We start from the raw sequence: 19877 nt of genomic DNA, 5'->3' as shown, positions 1-19877 counted from the left end.
AATGCCAGTAATAGCATGCTTGTGGTACGAGACAAGTCACAAAGCATCTAGTCATTTTGTCTGTGCATTCTCTTTCATTGAAACTGTACTAACACTTGCTATTTGATTTGTTTCTATAGTTACAGAGCGTGCCAATCATGCCAGGGACCACTTGAAAACGGAGGCCAATCTTGATAAATATGACGGGTGAGTACTCAAGATAGGTTGCTGCTGCTTTCAGGCTTTCAACACTGGCTCTTCACTGCGATATGGAGTTGACTGTTGTCTGTTCACATTGTAATAAAACCACTGAGACACTTGGCCATGAGCTGTATATCAGTTAGCACATATTAGAAGTTTGTATGAGGCCCTTTTGTCTTGTAATCTGTGTCCTGTCAGACTGTAATCACTGAGACAAAGCCCTGTGCGTTTCTCACACTCAACAGCCAGTGTCACTGTGATTATCTCAAACACTGACTTGCATTCCCTTGTACAGAGTTTGGTTTTCTGTAAACAGGCAAGCAATTTTTGATCAGTGTTACTATCTTTAGACCAGGATCTCCAGACATTTGGCAGATAAACATTAGTAAACATGCACACAGATACTAGTGTAACCCTTTCTGTTTTGTTAGGTCTTCTTCATCAACCTCATATTCAAGTGTGGGCTCCAAATAATGTTGCAGCCCTAATAATAAGAATGATGATGATGGCAATAGGGCTTCTCAAAAGACGTAAAACCAAGACATGTATTGCGTAATAAAAACTGCATAATTAAGATTAAAATAAAGAGCAATCACAGGATACAGGGGGTCAGAAAGTCAGAAATATAGTCCTATAATGTGCCTTACATGAACATATTTGACTTGCTTCTGATAGGTAGGATGCTTTTCAAAATATCTGACCTTAAGATAGCATGCACACAGAGAGTATTAGTGAATCGAGGACTAATCCCTGTGGCACTCCAGCGAATCATTGATATATTAAAATCCACTCTAAAACCAGGCAATTCATGTAGATATACCAAAATTAGGACTCCAGGACTTTCAGACTTTATGCTTGAAAACAAGGACCCTAACTGTGTAGAGATGTGACTAACTGAGTGTGGACCTATATTAACATCTGATATAGCAAATGTATCATAACAAAGACCTGAGATATCCAGAGAAATGAGAAATGTTGGAGGATTTATATTCCCTTGCAGTCACACAAAGGTCCTTTTAAGAGGGAATAAAATCTAAAACACTACCCAATATGCCCACCCAGTGTTTGAAAGGTTCAGTTAAAGTCAAGGGATCAACTGTAGCAAAAGCTGCAGTTAAGGTCTAAAAGCAATAAAACTGATTTCACTAAAGGTTTATTAGAATTTCCACATTTTACCATCAGTTTTAGGATTGTAGACTCACTTATAACAGCTGTACAATAAATCAAAATCTACAAGTCACTCAGCAACTCAGCTTGTACATGATGCTGCTGCTCAGGTCTGTGAGTAAAGGGAGTGTTTGAGGCTAAATGCAGCTGATACATAAAGGGCATCAGCAGCATGAAAGGTTTCTCCTGCAGGGTGCCCCGTCAACTCCAGCCTCTGTTCATCAGATATTTGGTCCAGCAGAGCAGGTTTAGAGTCCATTACGCTTTTACTTCTCAGTTCATAAAAGTTATGGGAGCGTTTCTGCAAGAGATAGACTTAAAAAGCTGTGATGCAGGGTGTCACAGTGTGATATTCTTATTTATTGAAGGCTTTCAAAGTTAGACCTGCTGCCCAGTTGTGTTATTATCAAGGATGGAGGCAAGAACTCTCAGACCCGTGTATGCAGCTTGTGAGTTGTTGACATCGTTTATCTTCCCAGGGTGGTGTGTGTTGGTGGAGATGGGATGTTCAGTGAGATCCTGCATGGGTTGGTCACCAGGACCCAAATGGACCACGGAGTGGACCAGAACCAACCAGATGCTAAGTTGGTGCCGTGTTCTCTACGCATAGGGATCATTCCTGCGGGTGAGCTTTCATCATATCATGTAAACATATCCAGGGTTTGAAGACAGCAGTGCATGCTCAGTGGTTTTGGTGGTAATGATTTCTGGATGTCAAATGAAAGGGTATCATCTCAGGGTTAGTCTGATTTCATTAAAAGTTTTAGATGAATAGTTTAACATTTTGGGGAATATGCCTATTTGCTTTATATCCAAGATGGCAAGATGGATACCACACTTATATGAGTCAACAGCAAATAGCTGGTTAGCTTAACATAAAGTCTGGAATAAAGGAGAAACAGTTAGCCCACATTTGTTGGATGGAAATCCAACAAATACTGAATACCAAAAACTGAATACCAGCAACTCCAAAACTCACTTATTAACATGTTTGTTATCCATTACCAGTAACTTCTAAGCTAAGTTAAGCGAATAGGGACGTGGATGTAGCCTTAGCTTTAAGGTATTGATCTAGTAAGGCACTTATCAACAAATTCTACTTCCAGAAAGACTTGAATATTTCTTCAAAGCTTTTCATAGCTTTCATAGCTCTGAGCACCTTGATGTGAAAGATCTTAGAAGTAACACAAGATTGAAATCAGACACCACTATTTTCCTGCAGCAAACTGTGGAGGATGTAATGTAATGCTTGCATGACACATTATAATTTGCCTTGAGTACATAACTTTTACTTTTTCTCAAATGGAAAAACTCTCCACCTACACATACAGTAAAACCCACAGTGGAGTGCATTGAGTTCACACCAGGTCTCCCACAGTTGTCAAAGTCCCTGTGGGAAATGTAAGAAATGACTTCTGAGTCCATCGTGGAGTAAAAAAAATAAGTCCTGCAGTCACACATTGATTGTATAGAGGGCTATAGTAAATGTACATGTACTGTACATGTGAAGTGTTTATGTGTTTTGTCAAGATGCTGCAGATTTGCATGATTGATGCCAAGTTTCTCCCTAAACTATATAAGAGAGGTTGTGAAGTTCAGAAAAAGACTTAAGTGGTCACTCCTGCAAAAACATCCCACTCATCAGAAATGTTATTGATTCCCGTTGTGAAGAGCTTCAGCCCCGCTGATCCTGGATTGCTGAGTTACATAAGAGAATCTCTATGGCAACAGGGCAGGGGGTCCCACTAAGGCCCTGTGGAGGGTCAATCATCCCAAGTGCCATAAATGGGAACGTGCTGGGTGACATTTCGAAATCACTGTAATTTTCATGAGGATAGAAATACAGTGCACAAAGACCAGTATGAGGCTATGCGGTGCACAGCTTGTTGGTAATAGCAGATGGGTTCAAAAATCCACAGGGTACATAGTAAATGATTTTCAGGTCAATTACAACCACGATTTGGATGTGGGGACTTCGTTTTTTGTTTTTTTTTTCCATTCTTGCCTTTTTTACAGAAGCAGATGAGGCAAATTGTTCGTTGTGTAACACTTTGATTTTCAACTGTAGAAAGGTCTAACATCTTATCATCACACTTACGCTCAGAGACTTAACTAGTTATCAGTGAAAACTCATGGCCGGTGGGATAAAAGCTCTCAACTTACAACAACAGATCCAAAGAGGTTTTCAAGTGTCATTGGAATGATGTTTTAGTACAAGGACCTTCACAATATTAAGTCAAAGAAACTGTCAAGTGGCCAAGGCCAATCTCTCTTCAGTGTTATTAAACCCAGAGCAAATTTTTGACAATCCTTTAAGAACATTAAATAGGCACAGACACGTTGATGATCAGTAGCTTAATTAACAAAAGGCACCTTGTCACTGATGTCAGATGTTTTTGTCAGATATTTGGAAATGACAGCAGCAGCAGCTACAAGAACAAATCCAGCAAGTTGTGAGAAGTATTTATTTGTTTCGTCCAAAAGTAATTTTAGCGAAGGAACAGGAAGTGGCATTTCTGTCAGTTCACTGTTGGTGACTGTGGACCTGTTCATAAAAAAACCAATGAACTGATCTTGCTAACCAGTATTTTCTATGTGGCCAGAGCCTCTGTGCCGTAGTTCAGTGTTTTCAAACTTCTTCACATCAGGGACGCGTGTGTTGATACAAATTAGACCATGGATGCCTATTTTATATATATAATAAGATCTTTGCTTTTAGATGTTTTATTACAGAAAGTGTTTGAAACCCATGACCAAAACAATCATAAATTCTGTCATTGTGTTACTTATGGATGGAATTATAGTGAAAATAAGGACCCCTGGGGGTCCCCCACATTGAGAACCACTGCCATAGAGCTCCATTATTCTAAAAGAAAATATTAAAAACACATTTTGCAATGGATGATATCTTCTATCATTACAATGAACATGTGGATTGTAGCTTTTTTTAAGTAAAATCTCCCATTTACTGCTCTGGTGCCATAAATACTAGAGCACCAAATGTGTATTGATCCACCAGTGAAAATAGTCCCCAACAAAATGTAATATTTACTCCTGTTTGAAGAACATTTGCTAAAGACTACAGTGCCCAGATAGTTTATGAACACGGCCCTTTTTTCTAAATGAAAGTGTAGGCTATATTTGTGAGGTGTTTTTAAAGACTTACATCTTTAGTTGGAACAAATGGGTTTGGGTGTGACAGACAGGGTAGAGTGGGTAAGTCAAAAAGTATTAAAAAACATACAAACATGTTGATTTTGGTCTTTTCGTGTGAATTTATTGTTAATAACAAAAATATATTTTAACATTACCAGTTATTATTATTCTATAGATTAGAGCATTCTCCTTCTTCCGCCGTATTGACCTAAAAAAGACTTAGCTTTACGGTTTTATTGTCACCTCTGCCAGTCATTCATCTCCTTTGCTTGTGAAACAGTTTGTAATTTCCTTATAAAACTGCCAGTAATGTGTGAAATAATGGTGATAATGGAAAGTGTCTCTAATATCTTGGCACACACACACACACACACACACACTCACTTTTGCTGAAAGGCAGCAATAGCAGATATTAAGGTTTTGCTACAAAAAGCTGTGGCCTGTTATGCAGCCATAAATTTTAATTCTGTGCTTGTACCATGGCAAAGGACTGGACCTTTTCCACCTGGGTGTGATTTATGATTTCATCAATATATTAATCAATATTGCTGTCAAAGTCATTGAAATGCCTTGGTAAGGTATCAAAGTCCTGTGTGTCAAGGTTCAAATGAAGAGTCACAAACTCATTTATGGCCTTCTCTCAGAGCTTCTGTACACCGACACTTTCCTGTTCCACGAGATGTCCTTATTGTTGTCTGACAGAGAATAACAATTAACCCTGAAACAATAAAAGCAGATAATTGTGGTGAAATTACAAGAAGTTTGTGTTGTTCAAAGATGCCATCGTCTGGTTCAAAAGGGTTCACTGATGTCGTTATATGATAGTCAGAAGTGCAGCTATAAATACATTCATGTTGTGAGGATTAAAATGGCAAAAATATCCTTTTATGGGGCAGCACTAAAAAGCATCTAGGCTCCATTGTTGTCCCTGAGATAAAGATGATCTCGCTGCCAAGATGATCTTACTGGCGAGACAGTTTTGGGGGAAATGCAAATAAAAACTGGAACTTCTCCACTGAGGATATGTCTTGTGACAGTTTATGCTCTCTCCTCTGAATATGCCAACAGGCTACTGTGGCTGAGTAACTTAAGGGGAATAAAACATTGAACATCTGAGGGCTGAACATCATTGAACATCTGTGTGTGCCACTTAAATCCATTCAAAGTCAGTTGGCTTTTACTGCGTAGCTTTAGAAGAGTCAAATGGCATATGTCACCGTTTTTACGCTCAGTAATAATAGCAGGCAGTGCAGTGCTGTCAGGAGCAATTGGAAAGTGTTCGGATGTGATTACGAAGCTTGGAGGAGAAGAAGCAAAGACCACATAAGTGATATTCATAAAAAGTCAGGGAAGGCGAGAGAGGGGGCTCATCTTCATGCTCATCTGTGTCCACCGCTGAATGACAGGCCTGATCTCCTCTGTCACGCTTCTGCGAGCCAGCTCGAAAAAACATCACTAGTTAGATTTCACTCTCTTCTCTCCTCTTTCCCTCGCCCTCTCCGTCTTTTATCAGTGGCAGTGGGCCCATTTCACCACTTGAAGATGATCAAAAGTAGGGCAGATAGGTCTGAAATTACGCCATGTGGTGCAGAAACGGAGCGATAGAGCCCTATTACCTCTCAAGTTGAAAGATTTAATGTCAAACTCAACATTTCTCTCAGGGGTGGGGAGGCCTCTTATCCTCCATTTGTTGGCTGAGGGGAGTCGATAATAGCCCAGGGCCCAGAGCTATCCGATTAGTTGACTTTATGACAGAAACGTCTCCCCACTTCCGCCGAATAAAATCAGTCAACTTCGAGCTCTCCTTACTTGAGAGACGTGTAACTCTACCAAGAACCAAGCCTTTTATGACTGATTTAGGATCTTTCCAGCTTTACCGGCCAGTAGAGTCTGGCAATGAGCCGGCACAGTCTGTTCTGATTATCAAAACATAGTCATCAATAAAAAGTAACCAGAACTCATCTGCAAAAAAAAAAGTTAATATAAATGTGGTATTGTATCTCAGTGTGTGTTCAAGTTCACTCTAAATAGTTTTTATATATATATATATAAACCCTTTTAATTTTACAGACATGGGAAAATATCCAGCATCTGATTAACTTCCTTTACGCTGCGATGGAGGAAGAAACCAGTTGAAAAACATGAATGACAGTCGACCCATCCCAGCATTGTTGCAGGAATGGGTCGACCAGCCAAACCGGCGCCGGTGCATAAAAATAAAACAAAACTACGACACAGTTGAACGATCCTTGGCAGGAAATAGTCTGTAGGGAAACAACACTCCCTACAAAACTGTCCCTTTACAAGGAGGGTTGCAAGGTGGGCCAACTCATGGGACATCACTGAGGGCGAGAAGGGAAGTTTTACTTATCCTGCAAAAAACAATACAAAAAAAAGAAATTTTAAACTCAGCATTTACCTGGTTCACCTTTGTGGTTTTTAGTGAAATGTCACAACAATTACTGACCTGATTATCAAAAATGGTTTGATTAAAAAAAGTTTTAAATCATGTTCTCTGTAAAGTTTGCTTTTAGAAAACTGATACAATCTGATGAAAGCTCGATAGTACCGCTGAAAGCTGACACTTTAAAAACACAACACCTAGTCGCTTTAAAAAGGGAAAGTTTGCAATAAGAACGTAAAAAAAATGTTTGTTGTTTGTGTTCGTTTTTAATAAAAGGTTGTTTTTCATTTCACAGTGTCTTTAACATGTCAGTGCTATAATGGCTAACTATCGACCTGTGTGCCTCTTATCCAACAGGGTCCACTGATTGTATCTGCTTTGCCACAGTGGGAACCAACGATCCAGTTACTTCTGCTTTACACATCATTGTGGGTGAGTAGAAGTCGTTGAAAGACTGACAGCATGCGTGTTGTTTATCACAGTGTTCGGGGTGGCACCTCTATCAGTGTTATCAGTGTTGTGTAAGAAGCTGCAACAACCTTTGAATGATTAATACAGCGGCTGCTTTTAGTTTCGTGCTCATGTTTGCGTGTCGCATGTTGTAAAGGTAGCGTCATTTTACAACTCTGCTGGGTGTGTCTTTAACAGGTGATTCCCAGCCGATGGACGTGTGTTCAGTTCACCACGATGACTTCTTCCTCAGATACTCAGTCTCGTTGCTCGGCTACGGTTTCTATGGAGATGTACTGACAGACAGCGAGAGGAAGAGATGGCTGGGTCCCGCCAGATACGACCTCTCAGGTTTGAGGGCCATCATTCTTTAAACTTGAGTGACTCTTCAGGCTAAACCTGCCTACACACTTTAACCTTGTTTTTTTTAACCCGTGGCTCTCTGACCTCAGAGCTTACTTTACCACACACCTGCTTATATTAATGTTGTGTAACCTGGAGTTTATCCCACTGTGTGCTGGTTTGGCTTTAGGTCCCGGCTTCGGAGGATTAAAGATATAAATCTAACACACAGCCTCGGGCTTATGGATTCAGTGCAAACTCTTGTGTAGGTTTGTAGAGAGGCTCACGAACACCAGCAAGATTTCTCCTCCCACTGGGGCCACACATAAATATTTGCATTCATTGTACTGTAAGGTGCTTTAAACAAAGACATCCACCCTATGATGCAATTTATGAAACCAGGCGAAATTAAACTGGGGCCGAATGTAGAGAGGAGGAATAATTCTGAACTGCAAGGCGGAGGCCTTACTTATGAAAACATGCATAAAACAAGTTTTAAATGTGTGCATACAAACTGCCAGCACGAACTAAAAAGGTGGCATTTAACACTCACACCTTTGCACAATGATCAGTTACAAACCAGCATGCACTGGGGCAACAGGCTTGTGGTCAGACATCTCATTTGAGGCATTTTCCCATGTTGTTACCAAGTATTACAATATACATTTTCAGTTGGACACTAACAAACAAGTTGATTCCATTTCCTTCCTCATAAAACATTTGCAAAGCTTATTTTTCTGTCAACATCTTGAAACCTCTGGTGTTCACATTCATGTTTACCAGCTTGCAGCGCTGCCGGAGCATCGCTGCATTACACGGCTCGTTGCCGCCACCTGAAGATCAGCAGAATAGTGTGAAACCAGTGCACATCTCCATGTTCACGTGCGTGTGCATCCTCATGCGCGTGCACTAGACAAACAAAACAAGACCCACTCACACAAGGTTCACGCACAAAACTTTGTGCACACACTATCTATAAATGAGATTCCCTGGATTGCATCTGACACCACAAACATAATAAGTGCTGTAAATAAAACTCTAAAAACTTTGCTGATGTTATTTTACTCAGTTAAACCTACAGCCTCCAGAGAAAAAGAATAGTGGTGCAATTAGCTGTGCAGATGTGTCAATTTTACTCTTAATTGTCCTGTCAGGTCTAATTGGAATTAAATTAAACAGAAAAAAATAAAAGAAATTGGTGTGCATTCTGTGGCCCAACACTGTGTTTTTGTTTCAGGGGTGAAAACCTTTCTGAGCCACAACTACTACGAAGGCACCGTCTCCTTCCTCCCTGCTGAGGACAACCTGGGGAACCCCAGAGACAAGCTGCAGTGTCGCTCCGGGTAAATATAGCATCGGACAGATCCATTTCTACAGCTCTCCTGCAATATTTTACAATGTGCTAACTTATCTGATGTAGCTGTGTAGCAGAGGTGCCCCTGCCAGGGCTTAAATGGGTTGGTTTACGTTGTCAGGAATCCTATCTGATTTATTGTGGGCTGAACATATTCAGTCTTTTTGCTTGACTAAGTGCTTTGGTTTTTGGAGATGCAGGGTGCAGACGTTGTTTGCATTCGTTATGGGGGCTGAAGGGGGGGGGGGCTGAAAACCATTAATCTGTAAAAACGCTGTGTTTCCTGACAACTCGTTTAACCATTAAAAACTGATATGACTATGCTACAAAAGGCCTTTCTAGCTGTAGACGTCTGTGAGCATTTGTGACAAAACTTTTAATATTTAAAAAGCTAAACACAGATACAGCATGTGTCAGTTTAAAATGGACTGAATTTATTCCCACCTAATGAATCATTTAAGCCTGTTAAAGCCTTGCATGTCACAGCGATGCTGATGGTTTGATGATTGTGAAGGAAAAAAAAAAAAAAAAACAAGGTTACACTGATATTTCAGGTGCCACGTCTGTCAGCACAAGCCCTCATCAAAGGACGAGCAGTGGGAGATGTCAGAGGAGAAGGAAAAGTCTGATAAAGGTACAAGTTTGGGGTTATTACTTGGGATATGTCAAACTAATCACACCAAAAAAAAAGTGTATTTCTCATTTCTCTGCCTCGTTATCTGCCTGTTTGTCTATTTTGAAACCATTTCTAGACCTGTGAGATGTGTGAAAATGAGCGTCTCTAAAGCTGCAGTTGGAGAGAAAAGACAAAAAACAAAAGAAACACAAAAGAAGACGAGACAATCCCACTCTGGCTGACTTTTCCCTTGAAGTCACACACACACACACAGACACACATGCACGCACACTACAAACCAAATCAGGGGAGATTTGCATTTCTCTCTTTTTTTCGGGGTAGATTAAGTACCTGAGGTGGACTGAGAGTAAATAACATCATCTTCTCCCTCTCAAATTTCACTTCATCTCCATTTTCTGTCGGGGCTGTTTTCCTCCCGCAGCATGGCCAAATTCTTGATGAGATTCTTGATGAGTTATTGACGAGAAAATATAAACTGATTTTAGTGACACTGCACAGCTCCCCATTGTGCCCTGTCGGAGCCTTGTTTTTTGGGGGGGGTTTTTTGCCTATCGATTTCTAAATCTCTATAATCCACCCTCTCCGTCTGCTTGATCAGATTACGTGTTGGCTGGTGTGTGTCTGTCCACTCAAGCCTGGAGGAGGACAAAGTCACCTCCTGTTGCCATGACTGGCCCCCTGACCGTTTCACACACACACACACACACACACACACACACACACACACACACTTCATTATCTACAATCCTCTCAACCTACTAACACAGCAGCACAAACCTCTGGAGGCAGATGAAATACTGACTCCCGTGTGTGTGTGTGTGCACTGGTTCATGTTTGTGTGTGTGTGTGTACTGGTTCATGTTTGTGTGTGTGTGTGTGTGTGTGTGTGTGTGTGTGTGTGTGTGTGTGTGTGTGTGTGTGTGTGTGTGTGTGTGCTTTGAGCTGCAGATGAGCTGTGCTCGTTCTTTTTCCTCTCTAATTAGTGTTGTGATGTTAAATTCAAGATTTTCTATCTTGGCCTGGCTATCTGAGACCGCAGCCTCCTATAGAGAGTGTGTGTGTGTGTGTGTGTGTGTGTGTGTTTTCTTGTGTCAATATGAAAGCGAGGACAACCTGTTTGTGTATGTTATGTGACAGACTCCCACTAATCAGGAAGAAATTTGGCTGTGCCAGCTCTGACAGGGGGTTTGCCTCACACCAGTGCTGCTGTTTGTTTTGCCTGTTTTTTTTTTTTTTGTTTTTTTTTTTCCCCTCTTCCTGGCGAGGGAAATCTCAGACAACTGCTAAATCAATGAGGCATGACACACTCTCTCTGCAAATGAGCCAGCCTCTCCTCCGAAAGCAAACAGTCATTTGGAAACGTTCTCCTAATGCAGAACCCACAGTCCACAGTTGGATTTGTTTTGTTTTTTGATTTTTTTTTTTTTTTTTCCTTTTTTTAAATTTAGCTTTAATCACTACTTCCCAATTAGAACATTGTTGTTTTTATGTAGCCTCGGCGGGCTTGTTATCATTGGTTCGCGTTATCACCTCTGTAAGTTTGTTTTGCGAAATGAGGGGGAAAGGTAATGAATCGTTTTGCTTTCTGAGATCACATAATTTTCCCTCTGAGATGCTCATAAAACAGTCAGACGCTGATTTGGACGTCTATGATCACTTTTTGCAGCTTACTCCAATGACTGTCACCCTGGTGACAGGCACTGGCAGTCCCGTGGGTGATACCGCTGTGTCTTTGATAGACCATCCCTTGTAAACAGTCTCTAATCTCCGAGGAACAGAGTGGTGATTTGTGAGGTGCAGCCATCGCATCTGTCATTTGAGATTTGGAGGCCACATGTGCGTTCAGTCATAACAAGAAAACCTGAAGTTAATCCAGTCCGTCTTCTACCGACTGTGTGCGGCTTTCCTCCTCAGATACCGTGAACCCCTTCCTCAGCCGAACTTATTTGCATTTCACAACAGATGACATTCAGCTTTAGCAGATTAATTTCAGCATCAAAGTTTCTATCCCGCCTCGATCATGAGGGTAAAAGCTGCTCTGAGGATAACATCTGGATCTTAATGGACCCTCGTCAGCGTCACCACTGTTGTGTGACAAACCTGGAACTTAACCTCAGGACCCCTTAAGCAAAATAAGACAGTATGATTTCAAAACCACATTCCTGGTGGTGCACAGATGATCTGGAATAACTGAAAGGAATCAGGACTCTGTAGTTTATGTTTTACCTCTTATCTAACTGGTACAAGTAAGTAGCTTGAGTCTGGCAGAATACTCAAAAACAAACTCAAATCAGGCATATCTGCAAATGCTGTTGAATACAGCAATGCAAAAATAAATAAATAACTTAAAAAGCACAGTATTTTCACTGCAGCTCAAAGGTCTCCTCGTTTAAAAATGTCAATGTCAGATGGAGGAGCTTTAACACTGCAGTACAAAGAGAAGAGTGAGGCAAGCCAGAGATGGTTAGTGGACAAGGCTCTGCAGCACTTGCTTTTTTTTGTTGCAAACTCACCATTTTCCCTGTGTGAACATGCCAAATTTCATTTTTCTTTGAGAACACTTGAATAAAAGTGAGTTCACTTCTTTGGAGTATGCTGCCGCCAGGAGCGCCTACGTAGTGTGTATTTAAACTTGACTTCTTTCGTGTGGTTCAGTTGTATAGTGGAGGAAAATGCTGTTCAAGTTTCACAAGCAAATATAAAGTAAAGTAGTACAAGTTAAAATACTGGCAACATACCTCAATACCTTTAATAGGACAGTATTTTTATTTTAATGTTCTTTGTTTGGTCTCGCATCAGTCCTCAAAATACATATTTCTTTCTTCCTTTTCAGTAGAAACCTATGAAAGATACTCGCTGGTTTCCTGTCTGTACATTAGAGAATTTACATCATCTAATCTGCACAAAACCAAATCAAAGCTGTATGTGTGGTCATAGTTGAAGTCTTGACTCCTCTGTTTCAGATGGCAGCAGTGGTTGGAGTGTGATTCATGGTAAGTTCATTGCCATCAACGCAGCCAGTATGAGCTGCGCGTGTCCCCGAAGCCCAAAGGGCCTGTCGCCCTCCGCCCACCTCGCCGACGGCACCACAGACCTCATCCTCGTCAGGAAGTGTTCCCGTTTGGACTTCTTCAGACACCTTCTTCGACACACCAACAAAGAAGACCAGGTAGGAAGGAAGGAGGTGGTGTTACAAGTAATCTTTTGTCACTCTGTGCCTTTTCTATTGCATGCCTGACTTTTCTCCCTCATCACTTGTACTTGTATGGAAAACATACATGAACATTGTGCATGAGTCACCATATTTCGGAGCTGAAATGATCCAGGAAATTTCGTGTGATTTAGATCCAGTTGGGATAAAAGAAGCCTCCTCTTTAAAAGTGAAGAAATCTCAAGAAAAAAACAAAAAAAACAAACAAACAAAAAAAAAAACACAAAGTTTTCAAGACAATTTTATTCATCCAGCCATAAAAAAAATCAGTCCCTGTGCTGCAGAATTTAGTGCTCAGCATCAAGAGTTTCTCAATATGTGCACTGATGAATTGAGAGTGTGTTAAGTCTGTGAATGAGCCTGCTTGCTGTGCTAGCACCTACGTTTGCTGACTCCACTCAATTTCCCAACTATGGTTCACTTTAGTTCAAATGCCTCAGCCCTTGTGCCTTCCCACGTATCATAAATAACCTCCACCCTGGTCCGGAGAGGCACCAGTAATCGCTGCATCAGGGATATGCTGTATGGGAGAACAGGCTGATACCAGACTAATGCCCTCTCAGGATAGTGCAAGTATTACCAAGGGAAGTCTGGTGATTAGTAATTATTACCTCAGGAAGGACCTCGGGATGTTTATCCCATTTAGAAGAATCTTGTAAGTAATTTCAGTTGCCGTCTGGTAACAGTGTGAAATTGCAAAGTGCGTTTTGAGCCAACACTGACATCCTGAGGTGAGCTTCAACTCTAAGATCAACATTTTTTGATCACAGTATTTGCATTACAAGGAAGATTTTAAGTTTAGGTTTTATTAGATTGACCCTAATCATAGCCCATTATATATTTGCAGCTTTAATTGTAATGGGATTCAAACAGTTCACTGCCAGGTAAAACAAAGAAAGGCGTGTACAGGCTGTTGCTATTACAGTGAAAGAGTTTGCTGCTCTGTGTGACAAAGTGTGTCCCTGCACTGCTACAGTCCAGCAGAGGTGGGGAACTTGAGTCATAGCAAGTCACAATTCAGGCTACATCCACACGACTGCATTTTAGTTTTAAAACACATCTCTTTGTGAGGTTTACGTCAGCCGTCCACATTACTCCAGAGTTTGCGTTTTAGTCTGGACAGGCAAAAATGGAGACCTTCGGAAGTGATGACGTAGACACCCACAGTCTGTCTTATCAGCCTCAACTACCAGTGGTGAAAGCAACGTGGACAACAAATTACAAGCGTTACTGACTTTGTTGTCTTTGTTGTTTTCATTTTGATTTTTAAATGAAAACTAGCAGTGTGAATGTAGCCTATGTCACAAATTTGAGGACTAGAGACTTGCTTGACTAACACTCATAAAAGACTCAACTTGACTTTGAGTTGAACTCAAGACTTGAGAGTTGACCTAGAAAGAAAGAAATGAATCGAAAGTACTTTAATTAAAAAAAAAAAATGTCCACAGTGCAATGTCCACAAACCAGCAATCACGGGGAGAGGCTAAATTCAAAAATAGTCAAATTTGGAGTGAAGGAGGAAAGAGAACAGAGCACAACGCAGGTTCCATATATACTGTAGCTGTAAATGTCACAAAATGTCAGACATCAGTAAGATTTATAAGGCTAAGCAGCTGCAACAGTTTTCATTGAAGTTGAAAATAAACTGTTGGATATACCGCTATGAAGTTTTCTGCAGACCATTTCATGATGAATCCTACTGACTTTCCGTGATCATGTCGTCATCGCCTACGGACCATGTACAGTATCTCAGGGCCCATAGTGTTTTATTGGCAGTGAAACATCACGATTTGGTGCGTCTCTGCCTTCAGGCTGTCTTGGCTGCTTTACTTGCAACACACTGTGGTAGACAAGTAGTTGTATGAGTTGGGTGAGCGGGACTTTGCATCAGAGTTCACTTAATATCAGCATCACTGTCCAGCCAAGCGGAGAGAAACAAGGAGTGAGGAGCCACTAAGTGTATTCATGGCCTTGTCAGAAAGCCTTTTAGGCAGACCGTCCAGCCTGAATGCAAAGCGGCTGCAGTCATAAAGTGGGTCTGATGTGAAATAAATGGCTGTCACTCCGCTTTCGGGATGAGAGAGGGCGAGAAAGGGAGAGAAGGAGGGAGAGAGAGAGAAAAGAGGGGGGAAGAAAAGAGAAGAGAATAGAGAGAAAGTGGCACCCCGTGAAGTTGAAGAAAATAGTGTGCTGGACAGAGCCGAACCTTTCTGTGACACTGAGTGAGATGAAAGGGGATTTTGACAAAATAATTTCTTTTCATCTCTCTCTCTTTCTTCTTCTTTCACTCCTCTGACGTTTACACAGTTTTTATGCACCTCCATTTCATCTGACCTCTTCTCTCCCTGTTTCCATTTCGTATTTGTTCTCCTGTTTTGCTGTTTTCTTTCTCATAAATGGCAAAACAGAAGCACAGGCCCACATGTAGTTTTGCTTTTCATTATAAAATCAGTTGGAGTCCATAAAAAGACAATAGAGGAGAAATTAACTTTTTACCTCACCCACCAGGAGCTAATAAACTAAAAAAGAATGACATGCCAAGAATCTTACCTTGTAATATAATCATCATATTTCAGAGAAATATTCCGCTGTCTCTCTTCGATGCCATTTTATGTATAAGAATTAATAGTTTATGTTCATCTGAGACATTTAAATGCTGAAAAAGTTCATGTTGCTTTCAAAAGATAGCCCGAGCACTGTGTGAGCCCTGATAAATTCATCCACCAGAGGCAAATGTCAGTGACAGTTAATGTTTGATGCATTTGCTTTGTTTTTGTTTTTTTTTTACCTTGACTGGACCCAAAATGGAGATGGAAGAGGGAAAATGTACACACAGAATTGAGTTTTAAGCAACAAGACTACCCTGAAAACGCTACATGTTCACTGCTCATTGATAAGAATACCAAATTATTCACACCCTCTTGAAATTATTAGCTTCTGCAACATATTCACAAGAAAACAAAAAGTTCTTTTGCATCTTTCAGCTCATGGGCCTCCATCACTCCTCTGTAATTGTATAACCTCCTCAAATCATTCAAGACAGCGGGGTGTCCCCCCCCCCCCTTCATCTATTTCTCATCCATCCCTGTTTCCCCCGACTCCCCAGTTTGACCACTCGTTTGTGGAGGTCCACCGGGTGAGGACGTTTCGTTTCCAGCCGCAGCACCAGGAGCTGCTTTCACTAGAGGACCTGAGCGAGACTCCGAAGAAGACCAGCTTCACTCCCATGTGCTCCGGCCAAACAACCTGCGACTACAGGAAAGCCCACAGCAGCTGGAACTGCGACGGGGAGATCCTGCCCCACGCTGCCATCCAAGTCAGGTAACTGATGACGGAATCACCTGTGGGCCGAACGTCAAACGTACAGCAGTGGTTCAAGCAACGACCTCCATGCTTTGCAGTATTTATGCTTGATCAGAAATAAAGAAGTTGCTCAACTGAAACCTGAAGAAAGTCAAACTTTTGCAAAAAAAAAAAAAAAAAAAAAAATTCTGAAACTTTTCAGCCACCAGTGGAAAAAAACAAGAACATTTATTAGGTAGTTAGTCTCCTGTAATGATGAATGTCCTGTCCATGTGCATGGCTTTCTAACACTGAAACATATATATTTCTTTGTGCCAGCCAAAGAGCGGCACCGTTCAATCATTTTTCCACTGTGCCCGCTTATTTTCCGTCAGGCGGGATCACTCTCAGCGTAGATGACAACCGGCAAATGGCTCTGAATCTGTGCAAATAATATTGTAGAAGCGCTATAATATAAGAAGTGTGGAAATACTTGCAGAGCCCATACCTGTTGCATCACCGTGGTTGGGTATTCACTGTAAAGACTTTTCTTTTGGATGCTAAGCTTTAATGTTGGTTGAAATTGCGCTAAAAGGTTTCTGAGCACCATGAATTGAAGCCAAAGCAGGAATAGATCATGTTCTGTATTCTCAGTTGACTGAAGTGACATTTTTAGCCACACTAGACTTTGATCCAGACTGAAATAGCTCAGTAATGAATGGATTGGTATGAAATTCTGTACGGACATTCATGTTGCTCAGATGATTAATCTCTATGACTTTTGACTTAATCAATATGAGGTACTATACTTACTGAGGTACTATATTTTGGTGTAGGGGATGTAGTGGCACACATACACAAATCTACAGCATATACACACCTCTGGGCAGGATTTACTGTACAGCTAGATAAAAATAGCTACAGATACGTGTCAGTGCACATCTTCCAGAATACTGGTAATCATGTAACAGGCTTTCATGTACAGTAGGCTGTGGGTCCAGTGAAGCTGCAGTACACCATCTACCAAGACAACAGGGGTTAGAGTGCTTACATGCAAAATAAGATGGGGAACAAGGTAAATATTACACTGAGCATTCAGCTCAAACAGCTGCAGTGCCTCAGTTCAGTCTCACCGAGCTGCTATCATGGCTGGAGACTCCTATTCTCCTCCTGGTACAAAGTCTGCACAGTGTTAGTGTCCGTATGTAGAATAGTCAGTATGAAGGAAAATGGAGCGTTGCCTCTTCTTGGTGCTTAGTATCAGCTGGTAATAAAGAAGTTCTCCTCCTTGGCTTGACAGAAATGAGAGCAGCAATGCCATTAGCGTTGCTATTGTGTCTGATCTGGAGACTCTTTCCCTGTTCTCTGTCGGACGAGCTCGGCACCTCGATGGAATTGCTGCCCCCCACCCTCGTTATTCTGGCCCTGTCCACACTTCAGCCTTCCCCCCACTATCAGATCTCTATATAGCTGGTGTGGCACAGCTTGACGCATCATTTATTTCATGCTCCATTGTACTTTGCCAATGATGCATGACGCTGTAATGTTGCTAATTTAATGGCCCTCCCCATGTTAAAAGGCTACTCCCCTTTAATTAAAGCAGAAGTCCGTCCTTTTATTGCCTCTTCCTCTCTGCTAATCGTTCTTGGAGTGAGCCAGCCAGAGTGCTGCTCGGATAATTAATGGTAATAGCCCAGGCGAAACGGAAAGAAAGTAAGAAAGGAAGAAAGAAGGAAGGAAAGAGTTTTGCTTTTAAAGTTACAAATGCACATTTAGAAGTGAAACTCAAGGTCACAACGATTGAACCAAACAACTGAAACGAGTTAGGGTCCACTTATGTAATTAGAACCTAAAACATTCTGTTTCCTTGATTTTAGAGTTATTATTGTACTGAAGTTATATAATTCTGGAAATAAACCCGTCACACTGTGTTGGATATTATAAGTGCTAATTCATTATATTAAGTGCTGGGGAGCCCTGCAGGTAAACTACAGGTGTTCCAGTAAAAATACAGGTACGATTTAGAAAACTACTTTTACCCTGTATGCATCAGGATCTGTTACGTGTGTCAGCCCCATCTGTATGATAACATGTGTTATAGAGGCTCTTTAAAGGTCTTCAAACTTTACACACCACAAAGATTGTCTCACTTTCAAGTTTGCGTGTCAAGTCTGCACACAGTGGTGCCGTTCCATTGCTTTTACATCTGCCACATGGACAGTAAAGTGTCATTGAAATGAGCATAGTCATTAAGTTGATGGTTTGTTATTCAGGCTAAATGATGCGTGTGTGTGTGTGTGTGTGTGTGTGTGTGTGTACTCTCTCTCTCTGCAGTGTCCAGTGCCAGTTGATCAGGCTGTTTGCCCGCGGTATCGAGGAGCAGCAGCAGTAGTGTGTGTTTGAAGACCTTTGCACACTGTGGGCCCTGGAGCCAAGCACACTCTGCTCAGTGGACTTGGAGCTGGACGGGACATTTAGCCGCTAGAAAACAAAACACAAAGTCGCACTTGGCAAGATTTTCCTGGAAAAAACACATGCATGACATCAGTGTAAACTGCAAATGCTGGCATCCCATCTCTCTTTGGTGTGTTGGCCTGAATGAAACACGCAGGAAGTCCTTTCTCTGCACAAGAAGTGATGGAATGAAAGTTAAAGCTGCTTTAAATCCAGTTGAGGATAGAGAGCTGCCACCACCAGCCTTAAAAAAGGAAAGATGAAGATGCAAAGAGAGGTTACTGAGGAGTGGAAAAGCAGCAGTCTGGGTGTTCGGACAGGCACATAAAACAGAGCTGAACTGGACTGAGCTGGATTCAGCCACAACAATCAGCTAAAGGTTTCCATACTGCCATGAAGGAGAATGTAAATAGGATTTCTCCCTATGCAGAGAAGAGAGACAGCCAAGAAGATACAGCTTTGTGTGAGGGATGAAGAAAAAAAAATGCCTGTGAAGTGCACTGATAAACTGAAAAGACTTAAAAAGCCAGGGCTGCACCAAAAAAAATAAAATAAAAAAAATACACATGCAAACTGATCTTCCCTTTTTGGGGAAAAATAAATTCATCTGTGACCCAGGTGAGAGCAGATATGAGCCAGGGGCACTAATGAAAAGCTGAATACCCTGCTAATACACTAACAGGACCCCGGTGGCTTGTGGGTAATAAGGCAAAGTGGCTGCTAAGTGATTTGGTGTGTCTCAGCACTGCTGCACCGCACCTGTGGCTCCGAGCTCTGCTCCTCTCTGGCTAAAAACCACAGACAGTTCAGTCATCACCTGGGGTTAGCCAGAATTATGCATTGTTAACGTTATTAGATAAAAATCTATTGTAAGGCTCTGAAATTAGCCTCATTTGTAGGTCAAGCCGGTCTTGATGTGTCTGGAGAAGAAAACCAGCAGCTTTTATTTTTGCTGGTCCTGCTTCGATAAAACTGTATCAGATGAAAATAATACGTAAGGGTATGGTTTGTGTGTATGTATGTGTGTGTAGGGTTAAGTGCGTTTTCCACAATCCCTTTCGAGACGTGCAATCATTGGAGTGTGTGTGTGTGTGTGTTAATGTGCCTGTGAAGGTGCCAATGTGATGAGCTAGCTATATCACAATTAGCCTCATGACTGCCATTTTGCAGATGTTCTCTTACTGCAGCCAACACACTGCTCACACAAGCACCTACAGTGTAGCTGAGCAAAGACAGGCGC

The 19877-nt window shown here is 41.4% G+C and overlaps 1 protein-coding gene across 1 annotated transcript in view; it reads left to right on the top strand.

The window, feature by feature from the left end:
* The window catches only part of cerk (ceramide kinase), a 36384-nt gene extending 17280 nt beyond the window's left edge, over window positions 1-19104 (top strand). The window contains exons 5-13 of the mRNA XM_071502276.1: window positions 120-186; window positions 1827-1972; window positions 7265-7339; window positions 7556-7708; window positions 8937-9042; window positions 9608-9687; window positions 12654-12859; window positions 16008-16222; window positions 18518-19104. Of these exons, the coding sequence (XP_071358377.1) occupies window positions 120-186; window positions 1827-1972; window positions 7265-7339; window positions 7556-7708; window positions 8937-9042; window positions 9608-9687; window positions 12654-12859; window positions 16008-16222; window positions 18518-18575 (1106 nt within the window). The 3' untranslated portion in view covers window positions 18576-19104. The remainder of the gene's footprint in view (window positions 1-119; window positions 187-1826; window positions 1973-7264; window positions 7340-7555; window positions 7709-8936; window positions 9043-9607; window positions 9688-12653; window positions 12860-16007; window positions 16223-18517) is intronic.
* The last annotated feature ends 773 nt before the right edge of the window (window positions 19105-19877 follow it).

This window comes from Trachinotus anak, unplaced genomic scaffold (genome assembly GCF_046630095.1).
Source record: "Trachinotus anak isolate AG129_WGS33_773 ecotype Australia unplaced genomic scaffold, CSIRO_AGI_Tana_v1 ptg000018l, whole genome shotgun sequence".
In the NCBI taxonomy this organism is placed as follows: domain Eukaryota; kingdom Metazoa; phylum Chordata; class Actinopteri; order Carangiformes; family Carangidae; genus Trachinotus; species Trachinotus anak.
This window is presented reverse-complemented; position numbering and strand designations above follow the sequence as displayed.